Source organism: Muscardinus avellanarius (genome assembly GCF_963383645.1).
Source record: "Muscardinus avellanarius genome assembly, chromosome: 13".
In the NCBI taxonomy this organism is placed as follows: Eukaryota; Metazoa; Chordata; class Mammalia; order Rodentia; family Gliridae; genus Muscardinus; species Muscardinus avellanarius.
In genome coordinates this window covers 93,614,152-93,630,354 of record NC_137799.1, presented here as the reverse complement: position 1 = coordinate 93,630,354, position 16,203 = coordinate 93,614,152, and the positions used below count along the sequence as shown (strand labels likewise).

Here is a 16,203-nt window from a genome sequence, read left to right as displayed (position 1 = left end):
CCCAAAGAGGACTAAACCCCCTCTGCTCCCAACCAAGCACTCCGTGGAGGGTGGAGCTCGCTGACCCACACTGCTGGCAATAAGCAAAAGCAGGCAGAGCTGTTTCCTCCCCTCCCAGTCGGGTGCTGGGAGATTAGGGGGTGTGTCAGTCAGCCCCATGAGGCACCGAGAGTACCAGCAAAGAGAGGGTGCTACTCCTATCCCCCAGCAGTGTGGCTGCTGCATCAGGGCAGGGGTGCTCACTTTGCCTCGCCCTGCTCTAAGCAGAGAAGGGAAGAATCAGAAAGAAGGAACCTAAGCTGGACGTGGTGGCGCACACTTGTAATCCTTGTGCTTGCTAGGTGGAGACAGGAGGATCGCACAGGTTCGAAGCCAGCCTTGCTGGCTTAAGAGACCCTGTTTCCAAATAAAAAATATAAAAATAGGTCTGGGAGTGTAGCCCGGAGGTAGAAGGGTTTCTAGGAACCCCAGTACCACAAAAAAAAAAAAAAAAAAAAAGAAACAAACAAACCTGGAGAAAGGAGAAAGGGTCTCTCTACACCTGTTACTGAGTCCCAGGATCACCACCAGACGGCCGGTCCACACACAGACCAACCAAAATCTGCAAAGTAAAAATCCTGACTGAACTATGGTGTAGAACAACACCTGGGTTTATCAGCTTTGCAGTTTGCTGTGAGCAAGGCACACGAAAGCAGGGCACGAACCTCAGACCACGGGTGGCCAGGACGGACACGCTGCTGAACAAAATGCATGTAAGGGTAACGGCAAAAAGGGCAGTGCAGGGAGTTCCCAGGGCCACGCCCCCTCGGAAAAAGGCCACTGCACTGCACAGCTGTGGAATCACACACCCGAACTTGGGAAGAGTACGAAGTTTACAGTAAAACTGAGTGTGCTGGCACACGCTTGCAATCCCAGGACTTGGGAGGCTGAGACAGGAGGATCACTGGTTCAAAGCCAGCCTCATCAGCTTAGTGAAGTTCTCAGCAATTAAGTGAGACTCTGTTTCAAAGTAAAATAGCCTGAGGGGACCTGTGTCAGTCAGCTTGCAGGTAAATTGCTCTTGGGTTCAATACCCAGTACCACAGAAAAACCCAAAACAGCAATAAGAAAAACAAAGCATACAAAGAATCAAGAAAGAGCCGGGCATGGTGGCTCACCCTTGTGATACCAGTACTTGGAAGGCTGAGACAGGAGGATCCGGGTTCGCAGCCAGCCTCCGCTACTTAGGGAAGCCCCCTGCAACTCAGTGAGACCCTGTTTCAAAATGAATAAAAAATAGGGCTGGGGGTATACCTTAGAGGTGGAATGTCTTTGGGTTCAATCTCCAGTACTGTAAAAAACCAAAAACCAACCAACCAACCAAACAAACAAACCACAGAACAACTTGAGGCATGGTAACTTTATAAAGAAAAGAGGGTTAGCTGGGCATGGTGGCTTATGCCAGCAATCCCAATACTTGGAAGTTGAGACAAGAAGATCACAGGTTGTGGCCAGCCTCAGCAACTTAGTGAGATTTTCAGCAACCTAGCAAGACCCTGTTTCAAATAATAAAAAGATAAAACTGGGCTGGGGGGGGGTAGCTTGGAGGTAGATTGCCTCTGAGTTCAACCTGCAGGACCATGCACCCACGTTAGATTTTATATTTTGCAATTCCTATATAGTATCCAATAAAAAGGAATACCAAGCTACACAAAGGTAAATTAAAATGGAGTACCGAGAAGTATTTATGCGGGACAGTTCTGAGGAGGTGATGTTAAGAAGCACCAGGACATCATCTCCGTCCCTAGGCAACAACTGCAGCAGCACCTGTTTGGAGCCTCCCTTGTGCAATTCTGGGGTGTAGCGAAGCCTGCAGCCTCCAGGTGAAGGCTCAGATAGTGCGTCAGTTACGGTTGAAAGCACCGCAGTAGCTACCCATTCCTCTCGTCTGAGCTCGCCCGCAGGCAGTGATATAATTTTTCCTAGAACAGCTTGCACTGGGCCTGTGGGAGCCAGGGAGGGCATAAGAGGACCCTGTCCTCTAAATACAGGGGTGTGCCTTTGGCTACTGAGGCAGCTTCTGATCAGAGAGGGGTAGACAAAAAGTCAGAAGCCTCACGATGACACTCCTATTAACTTAAAGGGCCAGTGACCCTTCAATCCTCTTACTTTTTTCTCTTTTTACCTTTTCAAGAACTAATCAGCCTGTAATCCCAGTACTTGGGAGGCTGAGACATTTGTGAGTATTTTACAACAAAAAGAAAATGGGGATGTGATTCAGTGGTAAGACACATGCTGATTGGGGGGAAAAAAGGAAAAATAGGAAACAAAATTTAAGTAATCCAAAAGGCGGCCAGAAAAAGCAGCAGAAGAGCAAGCACAGAGAAAACACGTGAAACACACAGAGAGCAATAGAGTAGCTGAATAAACACACAGCTAAGTGAGGACCCAGTTTATAGGGAACGCCAAATGCTATGTGCTTAAACTTGGCCTGGTATTTATTAAAAATATTTTTTACCATGAAAAAACAAATTGCTCTCCAAACAATATAAGCCTTTAAGAACAGCAGTTTCTTCAGTAGAGCGTACAGGCCGGCATAATATGACATATCATTTTCCATCAAATAAGGGCACAAAGAATAAGCTCTTGATCATGTGATGAGCCAAGAAACTAATCTCAAGAGCTACAATGACCAAGTTTCTCTCCCCCCCTCCCTCCCTCCCTCTCTCTCTCTCTCTCTCTCTCTCACACATACACACACACACACACACACACACACACACACACACACGATAGACTATTCTTTTAAAAAGAATATAAGAAATAGAATAGTTCCCAATCTTTCATACCCCCATCTGTTTCTCCATAGAGTCCTGTTATTAAAGCACTTATAGTTTTCCATCAGAGAAAGAAACCATGTTTGTGTGTTGGCTCATACAACTGTAAGAGTGAATGTAATTTATCTCTGTTTTCCTAAGTCCAAACTTCACTAAATGTAAAACAGATGTCATGGATCTCTTTCACAAAATGTTGGCAGAAACACACATTTCAATTTCAACTAAAGTAATCAAAAATGAAAATAACTCCAAGTGGCTCCTTAAGTACGAAGCAAAATATAAAGAGATTAAATTAGGATCAAGATTTTTTCCCCTAAAAATTAGTTCCTAGAAATATAAAGTCTAAAATTAGGTAGATATCAAAGTTAATTCACTAAAATATTACCAGTCACTCTCAAACACTGTTGGTGGGAATGCAAAAAAAAAAAAAAAAAAAAAAAAAGCTGCTCTGGAAAACAGTTTAGGAGAGTTTATTATAAATTTAAACATACCCTTATCATGTGACTCAAGTAATTACATTTCTGGTTATTTTCTACAGAGAAAAGAGAACTTACATTCACATAGAAACCTACAGTGAATGTTTACTGTAGTATATTTTTATTTTTTGTGGCACTGGAGATGAAACCCAGGGGCATTCTACCTCCGAGCTAAACCCACAGCCCCATTTTTTATTCTTTATTTTGAAACTGGGTCTCACTGAGTTTCAAAGGGCCTCACTAAATAGCTGAGGCTGTTCACGAACCGTGATCCTCCAGTCTCAGCCTCCTGAATGCTAGGATTACAAGCGTGCGCCACCATGCCCAGCTTATTGTACTATCTATGTAAGTATATACGATAATTGTCCAGTATCCATGTGGGACACATTCTAAGGCCCCCAATGGATGCCTGAAACTACAAACAGTACCAAACCCTACATATGCTATGGTGCGACAGACTGGCTCAATCGGGATGGCCGCTGAGTCCGTTCGCGACCGAATTATCTCAGAAAGGTGGACAAAGGTTTAGATGGTAGTTCTGCAGCCACTTATCTGCAGCGATTCTTTCCCTTTTATGAAATAAACTCCTTTAAGTTCCTATTCACGGCACTAAATGTGGAGATTCCTCTCCGGGAAAGAATCTGACATGGATCAATGCCTCTTGTGCAATCGACCCTTTGTCCACCTTTCTGAGATAATTTGGTTGCGAACGGACTCAGTGGCCATCCCGATTGAGCCAGTCTGTCGCACTATGGATTTTTTGTTTGTTTTTGTGGTATTGGGGATTGAAAGCGGGTCTTGCAAATGTCAGACAAGCACTGAGTTACATCCCCAGGGTCTCACTAAGTTGTCTTGATAAGTTGCTGAGGCTGGCTGTGAACTTATGATCCTCCTGTCTCAGCCTTCCAAGTACTGGGATTACAGGACTGTGTCACTACATTTGGCTTAATTTTTTTTCTTTTCTTTGATTTTTTTTTTTTTTTTTTAATGGTACTGGGGATGGAACCCAGGGGCCTTTTACCTCTGGGCTACATTCCCAACCTTTTTATATTTTATTTGGAAATAGGGTCTCACTAAGTTGCCGAGAGCCTCACTAAGCAGCTGAGGCTGGCTTTGAACCCGCGTGATCCTCCTGTCACAGCCTCCCAAGTACTGGGACTACAAGTGTGCCCCACCACGCCCAGCTTTAATTTTTTTATTTTGAGACAGGGTGGCACTAAGTTGCCAAGGCCTTGAATTTAGGATCCTCTTTCCTCAGCCTCCTGAGTAGCTGGAATTACAGGCATGTGTCACCATGCCCAAATATGTTTTTTTTCCTATACATATATAACTATGATAAAGTTAAATTTGTTAGGCACAAGAGTTTAATAATGGTAACAAATTAGAAAATAGAATAATTATGACAATACAGCGTAATAAAAGGTATCTTGACTTTCAAAAGTCAAGACAATTACAACATTTTCAGACCATTTTTTTGTTGACACAGGGTAACTGGAACTATAGAAAGCAGAACTGCAAATAAGGAGACTACTGTACAAATTACATATATAAGAAAAACAATTCATGTAATGTTCGACAATAATATGCTATATATAACTATAATATGGTCTTTTCACCAAAACTCTAAAGTAATGCAAATGACCTTCAATGGATGAATTGACAAACTCTAGGACATCCATACAGTGAAATACTACTCAGAAAAAAAAAAAAGTTAGAACAGGTTTTGCCAGGGGATAAGAGGGGTCAAGAGTCTCAGAAGGGGCCAGGTGCGGAGGACAATGTACCTGCAGTCACACCTACTTGGAAAGCGGGGGCAATATGAGGACAGCTTGAGCCCAAGAGTTTAAGACCAGCCTGGGCAATATAGAGAGACCCTGTCTCAAAAGACAGAAACAAACCAACAGCAATAACCAAAAGCAGCAAGACAAAACAAATAGAATCCTGGGAGGGTGTGGCTGTAAAAGGATAGCATAAAGGGTTTTCTGGTGGCTTTTATTTGTGTGTGTGTGTGTGTGTGTGTGTGTGTGTGTGTGTGTGTGGTTTTTTTCTTTGTGGTACTAGGAATTGAACCTAGAGGCACTATACCTCTGAGCTACATCCCAAGGTCTGTTTCATTTTTTATTTTGAAAAAGGATCTCACTAGGTTGCTGAGAATCTTGCTAAGTTGCTGAGGCTGGTCTTGAACCTGTGATCCTCTTGTCTTAGTCTTCCAAGTACTAGGGTTACAGGCCTGCACCGCCACGTCTGGCTAAAGACTTTTTTTTTTTTTTTTTTTTGGTGGTACTGGGGTTCCTGGAAACCATTCTACCTCCGGGCTACACTCCCAGACCAAACAAAACCAAACAAAAGGGCTGCCTCTGCTCTGGGTTCAATCCCAAGTCCACACATCCAAAATTTTGAGTTGAGAGCTGGGTTTGGCAGCACAAACCTATAATCCCAATACTAGGAAGGCCGAGACAGGAGGACTGCAGGTCCAAACCCAGACAAAGCAAATTTAAAAATTAAAAATTAAAATTGCTGGGGGTATAGCTCAGAGGGAGAATGGCCCTAGGTTCAATCCTTAACACCAAAAACAAATAAGCAAGCAAATAAAAAAGACATTGTTGAGAATTTTATACAAATACAACCTAGCCTTAGCACAGATTGGGGAAAAGCATATTTAAGGGAACAGTTTGAACGCAATCACCAAATAAACACACACCCCACCAAATATATGAATATAGAGAAACAAAGGCCACAGTCACAGTGGACTTCCTGACACACTCTTAAAATCTGGAGAACAATGAAAGGAGATACGTAAAGAATGTCAAAGGGCTGGGGGTCTTCCAGGTAGCTCAGGAGTAGAACACTTGTCTAACATGCAAGAGACCCCCCATTCAATCTCCAGTACCACCAAAAACAAGCAAAATTACTGTATAGCCTGTGTCGGGCCCATGCCTGCAATCCCAGGACTTAGGAGGCTGAGACAGGAGGATTGCTGGATCAAGGACAGCCTCGCAAGGTAGTGAGACTCTGCAACCCAGTGAGACCCTGTTTGAAAACAAAACAAATAAAAACAAAAAATAAAAAAATCCTGGAGGTGTAGCTTGGAGGTAAAATGCCCTGGGTTCAATTCTCAGTACCAAAAAAGAAAAGCTGTCAACCTAAAATTCTACAGCCAACAAAAATTTTTTTAAAGATGAAGAAATATAAAGATTTCTCCAGGGAAACGCAAGCTGACAGAGCTTATTACGAAATACCAGATCAACAAAGACATGAAAGGAGCCGCCACAATGGTGCACGCCTATCATCCCAGCGCTCGTGAGCCCGAGACAGGAGGAGGCAGGAGGACCGCGAGTTTGAGGGTAGCCTCAAACTCAGCAAGATTCTATTAAACAGAGAAAAGGGTTGGGGGGAGGGGTAGCTCAGTGGCAGAATGCCTCTGGGTTGTTTCCAGCACCAAAATAAAGAAAAGAAAAAAAGCCAGGAGTGGTGGAACACACTTGTAATCCCAGCATTCAGGATGCTGAGACCGGAGGATCACGGTTCACAGACAGCCTCAGCTACTTAGCGAGGCTTTCACAATTTAGTGAGACCCTGTTTCAAAAAATAAAAAGACTAAAAAATAGAAAAATATTTTTGTAGCTCAGAGGAACAACACCCCTGGGTTCCATCCCCAATACCACAAGGAAAAAAAGGGAAGAAAAGTTAAAGAAAGTTCTGAAGAAAAAAGGAGTATATCAGTTAGAAATATGATTCAACATGAAAAAGTAGGGAATACTGAAAAATGGTAAAATGAGCCAGACGTGGTGGCACATGCTTATTATCCCAGTACTTGGGAGGCTGCGATAGGAGGATCAAAGATTCATGGTCAGCCTCAGCAACCTAGTGAGGCCCTCTACAACTTAGTGAGGCCCTGCTTTAAACTACAAAAACAAAAAATAGCGCATGGGGTGTAGCTCAGAGGTACAATGCTCCTGAGTACAACCCCCAATACTGCGCACATGCACACACACATACACACACACACACACACACACACAAATAAATAAAATAAAATAAAAAAATAAATAAAAATAAGTGTTTAAAAATCTTTAATTGCCTTAAAATATTTTTGGGGGGCTGAATGAATTCAGCAAATATTTACTGAGTGTCTGTTATGTGCTAGATATTGTTCCAGGTAGGTGGGGCCATCAGAGAAAAAACAAAAGCCTGCTCTGGTGGAGCTGCCAGTCGGTCACTTATTACCACTTCACCGCAGGCTGCCTGTGCCTGTGAGCAAGTCCCCAACCTCTCTGTGCCTGTAGTCACCTGCCCCAGGGGGGATAAGCTGGGCTCTGATGTGGTGTTGACAAGTCAACCATCTAAAGCAAATAGTAACTATGCACTAATATGTTCATTATATGATAGTAGTAATGTTACGGTTTCGATTCACAGTGGGTCCTTTTCTTAGCCTATTATAGAAATAAAGAGCCAGAAAACGTAGTTGCAATGCTGGAAGGTTTATTGTAAAGCAAAAGTAAAGTGCCACAGCCAGGCGTGGTGGCGCACGCTTGTAATCCCCGCGCTTGGGAGGCTGAGACAGGAGGATCGCACAGGTTCGGAGCCAGCCTCAGGTACTTAGTGAGGCTCTCAGCAACTTAGTGAGACCCTGTTTCCAAATAAAATATAAGTAGGTCTGGGAGTATAGCCCAGAGGTAGAAAGCCTCTGGGTTCCACCCCTAGTACCACCAAAAAAAAAAAAAGTGCCACAGTAGGAGTGGGGCAGAGTGCTCCAAGGAGATACCCCTTCCCTCTGGACCTTAAGCTTTATATCTAAATCCTATTTCCTTATCTCATGAAAACCCACAGCTAGAGCTTACTGTCCTGAAAAAGCAGTTTGTCTTCATCAGCAACCACAACCAAGAAGTCACAGGGTCTTTCTTGAGTCCTGGTCACCGTGCCCGGTACAGCAACACAATGATTGAAAGAGGAATGAATATAAAGTATACTGTTGTTGTTCTTTTTTCAGTGCTAGAGATTTGAACCCAGGGCTTGCATATACTAAGCAAGGGATCTACCACTGAACTACAATCCCAACTGTCTTTCTTTTTTTTTGTGTGTGTGTGGTACCAGCAATGGAACCCAGGGGCTTTCTACCTCTGGACTACACTTCCAGACCTATTTCATATTTTATTTGGAAACAGGGTCTCACTGCGTTGCTGAGAGCCTCACCAAGTAGCTGAGGCTGGCTTTGAGCCTGTGCGATCCTCCTGTCTCAGCCTCCCAAGTGCTGGGATTACAAGTGTGGGCCACCATGACTGGCTTCAACTGTCTTTTTTGAAACAGGGTCTTGCTGCTAAGTAGCCCAGGCAGGCCTCAAACTTGTAACCCTCCTGCCTTAGCCTTCCAAGTAGCTAGGATCACAGGTGTGCATTACCATGCTTAGCTAATACTATTTTTATTAAATGTGAAGTGTTTCTTAGCATTTAATGTAAAGGCAGACTGTAATGAAGGATAATTAAAGCAGAGGCAAGAGTCAACGAAATAATGCCTATTTTCCAAAAATTAACCATACACAGTGGTGCATATCTATAATCCCAGTTCTTGGGAGGCTGAGACAAGAGATCAGGATTTGAGCCTAGCCTCAGCAAATTAGCAAGGCTCTCAGCAACTTAATGAGACCTTGTTTCAAAATAAAAAATAGGGTAGCACTGTATTACAAAGGTAGAATGCCCCTGAGATAGTGCAGTCAGAGCCTTAGAAATGTTGTCAGAGGTTCAGAGCTGGTGTACCTTATTAGGTACAATAGCAAACTTACTCCTCCCCTCTCTAAAGCGAGAGACTGAGGGTATAAGAATCAAGTGAGAGCCGGGCGTGGTGGTGCACGCTTGTGATCCCAGCATTCGGGAGGCTGAGACCGGGGGATCGCGGTTCGCGGACAGCCTCAGCTACTTAGTGAGGCCCTCTGCAACTCAGTGAGACCCTGTTTCAAATAAAAAATAAAAAACAGCACTGAGGGTGTAGCTCGGAGGTAGCATGCTCTTTTTGGCCTATGGAAATACTGTGTTGAGAATCAGGCAAAAACTGAAGAGGGGAGAGTGAGTCTCCTGCAAACACCCTTTGGTTTGATCTCCAGCACCACACACAGAAAAACAAAAACAAAAATTAAAGACATCAATCCTCAGTCTGAAAAATTATAATAAGAATCTAAAAGTAAATCTAAATTTAAGAATTCAGTATGTAAACTGCAATAACAGAGACAAAAAAAAAATCCAAAAGGAGATGCAACTTATAAAAAGGTCAGTCTGTGCCGGGCGTGGTGGGCACGCTTGTAATCTCAGCATTCGGGAGGCTGAGACTAGAGAATAAAAAATAGGGCAAGGGGTGTAGCTTGGAGGTCAGATGCCCGCGGGTTCCATCCCCAGATGGGTGGGGGGGTGGTCAGAGTCTGAACTAAAAACCAGTCACTCTCCACAAAGTGAGAATTCAGTCTAGGAAAATTACCCAAAGGCCTGAGATTAAATATTTATTCAGTAACTATAGCATGCCCCTTACTACAGGGTGACAAATGTACTATTGTATGTTCTATAATTTTCACATAGCAGAAGCTATTCCCAAATATGGTCTGAGAAAAAGAAAAAGCAGGTAGGTTGTACAAGATACAACACATTCCTGGTTCTTCCCCTGTCTCTCTCTGTTCAGGACCTTTTTGTTAGTTTATGCCTACTTATTGCCCAGATGTCAATTCAAACTTCTAGAAATCATTCCATGTTTTCCCTGACAGTCAAATTCCTGATATAAGCTTCATGAGTACTATGTAACTCTCTTTCTAACATGTCACAAAGCCATAATTTCAGTCTTATTTCCTCAATTCTGTAATACCTGACTTCTAAGCTGGACATGGAGATACATGCCTGTAATCTCAGTATTTGGGGGGTTGAGATGGGAGGACTGCAGGTCTGAGGCCTGCCTCAGCTCCTTTGTGAGATTCTGTGTTTTTTTTTTAAATTGACTTGTATTGCAAATTAAATGAGGACTGAGGAATTTGCTTCTGTCCCTCCTTCCCTCTTTTCTTTTTCTTTTCTTTTTGCAGTACTGGGGATAGAAACCAGGGGTATTCTACCTCTGAGTTACACCCCAGCCCTATTTTTTATTCTTTATTTTGAAATAGAGTCTCTCTAAATTGTGGAGAGCCTCATTAATCAGAGGCTGGCTGTGAACCTGCTATCCTCCTGTTTCAGCCTCCCAAGTACTAGGATTACAAACCTATACCACCATTCCTGGCACCTCTTTCCTTTCTTGGTAGTACCTGGGATTGAATCCAGGAGCATTCTACCTCGGAGACACACCCCAGCCCTTTTTATTTTTTATTTTGAAATAGAGTCTTGCTAGGCTGCCGAGACCACCTACTTCCTCTCGGCATCTGCGTGTATGTGACAACCCCCCCACGTAGCTAATAGGCAATTAGCCCCGAGAAACAGTGTCGTCTCCAGCCAAAATACTCCTCCACTTTTAGATATTCTTTCCTAACTATTATTCTTTTGGTAATGATTCTTTTAACTCTCCACACGAATTGCTCCGGTGGTGTAAGATCAGGACTGTGAGTGAAACTGAGTCCGTGGAAAATAAACTTTCTAGTACTTTATCTAAGCCTCTAAACACCCTCGGCTTTGCTCAAAGATGTAAATCTAGTCAGAATTCAGATACTGTGGAGGCATCCCAACTACCGCAATTACAAATGCACAACTCCTCCCTATCTTTGACCTTCATTCTAACCATTACAATAGAGCCAAGGGCTAGAAGGAATCTTGACCTTTGCACCTAGTGATAGCGCTGCCTGGAGACAGGGCGACACCACCTGGTTAAAATAGCTATGTCAGAACAAAGGACAGATAAAATAGATGTGTAAATGTGAAAGAAAGAAAATATGGTGAGAATAAGAAAGCATTTTTGTATGAAGAGGAGCTTATCCTAAGATTGTCCCAAATGGGAAAGAAAGGAATTAGAAAGATTAAAAGCAGGTTACAGAAGGAGTGTGGTGTGGAAATGGATTATTAAAAGAGGAATAGGCTTCTAATAAGCCTATCGTTTGAGGAAAAGTGCTCAGCTGCTAGAGAAGTACATCTGACAACTAAATCTAAAAACTTCATGTTATTTCTTGGTGTTTACCTGCTAAACTGTGTTATGAGCTTGCTTAAGCTTTCAGGCAGCAGATGGTATTGCAGACAAAATCCAGCAGACATTCATCGAAATCCTCTAAATCATCATAAATGTACACGGATTTCCCTACGCCAACTACATGTATGAAAGCTGGAATCTCGGACTTCATTCCCCATTCAGCTCAAAGGAGGTTGCTAGATAGAGAAGGACATTGGACTAAGCCCTAGGAATAAAAGTTCCAAAAGGGTTAAAGAAAACTCTTAAAAACTGGATTCTTCAAGTGATTTTGGGTGTGACCTTTGTTCTTCTGGAATTTGCCCACTAAAAGCCTCTGCAGCTGCAAGGCCAAAGGGGCTGACTCAAGCACAAGACCCACCTGTAGGGTCATGGGATTGATTTCAATCACAAGGACCTGTGATGTCACAGGCCTCACTTTTGTCTTGTTCAGGGTTGGTGATTTGCATGTGTATCTCACTATTGTATTTTGGGTGTTTGCACTTTTCTACTAGGGAATCACGGGGAAATGGGGAAATATAAAAAATCTTGTGTCTAGAATAAAGTGTTCGATTGCACAAGCATTGATCCATGTCAGATTCTTTCCAGAAGCGCCGTAAATAGGAACTTAAAGAAATTTATTTCCTAGAGGGGAAAGAATCGCTGCAGATAAGTGGCTGCAGAACGGCACCCTATCCACGCCATCTTTTCTGAGATCGATTGATCGCGAGTGGACTCGCGCCCCATTTGGACTGAGCAAGTCTGCGGCACTGGGCCGCTGAGGGTCTCACTAACTTGCTGAGGCTGGCCTCCAACCTGTAATCTCCGGTCTCAGCCTCCCAAGTACGGGGATTATAGGCATATGGCACTATCCCCTGGCTTTATGCTCACATTTTAATTTTAATGCACAGCATAATGAACATATAATATGTACTAAATAACAGATTTATAGATATAGAGAATGTATGTGTATATATATATATATATGTATGTATGTATGTATGTATGTGTGTGTATGTATATATATATATGTGTATATATATTTGTGTGTATGTGTGTATGTGTGTGTGTTTATGGTACTGGAGATTGAACTTGAACATAGGGGCATTCTAACTTTGAGTTATACCTCAGCCCTATATTTTATTCTTTATTTTGAAACAGGGTCTCACTAAGTTGTGGAGGGCCTCCCAAAGTAGCTAACGCTGGTCGTGGACCTGCGATCCTCCTGTCTCTGTCTCTCATGTACTGGGATTTCAGGTGTTTGCCACGATATCCGGCTGGAAATATATGTTTAAATATAAGCCATAATAATGGTGAAAAAAGGAAAAAGCAAGCATAAAACTGTTGAGCAGAAATAGCACATAAAATAAAAGTGTAAAACAGCTCACCTGGACACAAATTCACTTAATTCTGAATATTCTGTGGGCTCCATTATTATGTTGAGGTCAGTAATGACAGAAGATACATTTTCTTTAGTCTAAAATAAAGATAAAAAGACTCATGGTACAGTATCTTTTTTTTTTTTTTTTTTTTTTGAGGTACTGGGGATGAAACCCAGGGGAATTCTACATCCGAGCTATACCCCTAGCCCTACTTTTTAAAATCTTTATTCTTTTGTGGAGGGGGGTACTGAGGGTGAAACCCAGGGGCTTTTCTACTTCTGGGCTATACTCCCAGACCTATTTTATATATTTTATTTGGAAACAAGGTCTAAGTTGCTGAGAGCCTCACTAAGTAGCTGAAGCTGGCTTTGAACCTGTGTGAGTCTCCTGTCTCAGCCTCCCAAGTACTGGGATTACAAGCGTGTGCCACCACGCCTGGCTTTTTTTAATCTTTATTCTGAAGCAGGATCTCACTGAGTTGTCTGCGAACCCAGATCCTCCTGTCTCAGCCTCCCGAATGCTGGGATTACAAGTATGCACCACAATGCCCATCTTGGTACAGTATCTTTTAGAATAATAGATACCTCTAGGTTAGACAAAATGAGCTGGGAATGCTGGTCCCTGCCTGTAATCCCAGTACTTGGAAGACCAAGACAAGAGAACCATAGGTTCAAGGTCAGACAGACTCAACAACTCGGAGAGACCTCCAGTGACTTAGCGAGACTGTTTCAAAATAAAAAATAAGCCAGGCGTGGTGGCACATACTTGTAATCCCAGCATTTGGGAGACTGAGATAGGAGCATCTTGGTTTGTGAACAGCCTCAGCTACTACTTAGTGAGGGCCTTTGCAACTCAGTGATACCCTGTTTCAAAATAAAGAATAAAAAATAGGGCTGCGGATGTAGCTCAGAGGTAGAATGCCCTTCCAGCCCTAGTACAGCAATAAATAAATAAATAAATAAATAAATAAATAAATAAATAAATAAAACCAGGAATGTAGCTTGGAGGTAGAATGCCCCTGAGTTTAACCCCCAGTACCAAAATAAATAAATTAAAATTAAAAAGTTATACAAAATAAAATGCCACCAAATAATAGGAAAGACTAACCACGAAACTATGCTAAAAGTATTAGTTATCCATCAAAAGAATGAACTCATATCCTTACTACATATCCAAACGAACACCAAATTACGTAAACACTGAAACCATAAAGTACTAGGAGGAGATATAAATATTTAACTGATTACTGAGAAAGGAAAACTTTATATAAGAGGAAATTAGTAACAGAAATTAAAATAATAGGAAAAAACTAGCAAATATGAGTTCACAGAAACCCAAAATGGCTAAGTAAATGTCCTCAGCCAGGTGTGGTCGCTCATGCTTGCAATTGCAGCATTTGGCAGACTGAGGCAGGAGGACTGTGGTTCGTGGTCAGCCTCAGTAGCTTAGTGAGGCTCGCTGCAACTCAGTGCTCCTTCCTACTGCATTATCTTTCCCACGACTGTAGATCATTTCACCAGTGTGATGATTGAAAGAACCCTGTGCCATCTCTGTGCTTTGGCCTGCATGGCTCCTATTCGTTAACAGGAGAGTGTCTAGAAATTTTTGCTATTTCCTAAGACAAGAGTGAACAGATACTCCTTGACTTTCTTTCCCCATTTATCTGGAGAATGGTTATTGGTGATGTCTAATCTTTGTTTCAATTTTTTCATGTTTGAGGATACAGAGGGAATTTATAGGAGCGGTTGCAGTTTCAGCAGACTGTCTGTGGCATCCACCATCATACCTTTCAAAACACATTCCAGGCCTAGCATGGTGGCAGAGGGCTGTAATCTAGGTACTTGGAAGGCACAGACAGGAAGATCAGTTAGTGAGGAAGTTAGTGAGGCCCTCTGCAAATTAGTAAGACCCTGTTTTAAAATGAAAATAAAATAAGGCTGGGGTGCAGCTCAGAGGTAGAACTCCCTTGGATCCAATCCTCAGTACCAAAAAAAAGGGGGTGGGGGATAGAGGTGTAGCTTAGAGGGAGAATGTTAAACGAATGAATGACGAATTTCGTATGAAATTTTACCTACAGAGCTATGATTAAAACAAAAAAAGAAGGCAGGTGTGATGGCCCACGCTTGTAATCCCAGCATTTGGGAGGCTGAGACCAGAAGATTGTGGTTCGCGGCCAGCCTCAGCTACTTAGTGAGGCCCTCAGCAACTTAGTGAGACCGTTTCAAAATAAAGAATAAAAATTAGGGCAGGGGGTGTAGCTCAGAGGTCGAATGCCCCGGGTTCCATTCCCAGACCCGCAAAAACAAAAACAAACAAAAGAAGAGGCGCTGTGGTAATCCCAGTACTTCTGTGGCTGAGACAGGCCGAAGCCAGCCTCAGTTACTTAGTGAGGCTCTCAGCAACTTAGTGAAATCCTCCTTCCAAAAAAAATGTAAAATAGATCTGGGAGTGTAGCCTGGCCTGGATGTAGAAAGGGTTCCACCCCCAGGAAAACACACACACAATAAATAAATAAATAAATAAATAAATAAATAGAAGAGAGAAGAATAAGGAAGACACAAATCGGAGCTAGGTCTCATCTCGAGTGTGTGTAGATACGTTAGATGTGGCATTTTATCTATTAGGAGAGGCAGGTCACCTTGTCAGCACAAGGTCTGGATTTACTGGCCACTCCCTTTTACTGTCTTCTCCTGTGGGTATTTCCCGACTGTTCAGCACTGCAAAGCTGACTTCAAGATAGGCTCTTTCATCTCTCCTGTCTGTGCTCTCCTGCTGACCAGGTCACTTCTCCCCAGCTGGTAAATAAGGCTAGCACCCTAAAACAATCTGACCTCAAAGTCCCTGAATGAGTCGCAGCAGCTCCTTTCCTACTGTAACCCACTTAATTTAAGCCTGTTCTCATTCTCCACAACTTAAGGATTGTGGGTAGAGACTTTAAGAAAAGAAACCATTAACTTTGCAAAATTACACATCTCTTATGAAGGAACTTGTATTAGGATTTCAGTGTTTTTTTATTTTTTGGTAATGGGGATTGATTCCACAGGCATCCTACTTCCAAGCTACTACACCCTCAACCCTTTTTATTTTTTAACTGTGAAAAAGAGTCTTACTAAGTTTCTGAGGCTGGCCTCAAGCCTGCAACCCTCCTGTCTCAGTCTCCCAAGTAGTGGGATTACAGACATGCCACCTGGATTTCAGTGATTTGGTTCAAATATTATAAGGCAGATTTTCTTTAGAGCCTATGATAATGAAATTGTATTCTCCTCGTTTTAAAATGCACCTAAGCCAGTGTGGTGGAGCACGCCTGCAATCCCAATACTTGAGAGGCTGAGACAGGAGGATCACAGATTCTAGAGCAGCCTCAATAAGTAGAGTATAATCAACCTAAACAAGATCCTGTTTCAAAATAAAAAG

General features: G+C 42.6%; 1 protein-coding gene across 1 annotated transcript in view; it reads right to left on the bottom strand.

Annotated features, from left to right (window-relative positions):
* CENPP (centromere protein P) overlaps window positions 1-16,203 on the bottom strand; it is a gene marked incomplete at both ends in the record, with an annotated part of 192,368 nt that overhangs the window by 162,926 nt on the left and 13,239 nt on the right. Inside the window, one exon of the mRNA XM_080709009.1 lies at window positions 12,796-12,884. Within this exon, the coding sequence (XP_080565135.1) occupies window positions 12,796-12,884 (89 nt within the window). The remainder of the gene's footprint in view (window positions 1-12,795; window positions 12,885-16,203) is intronic.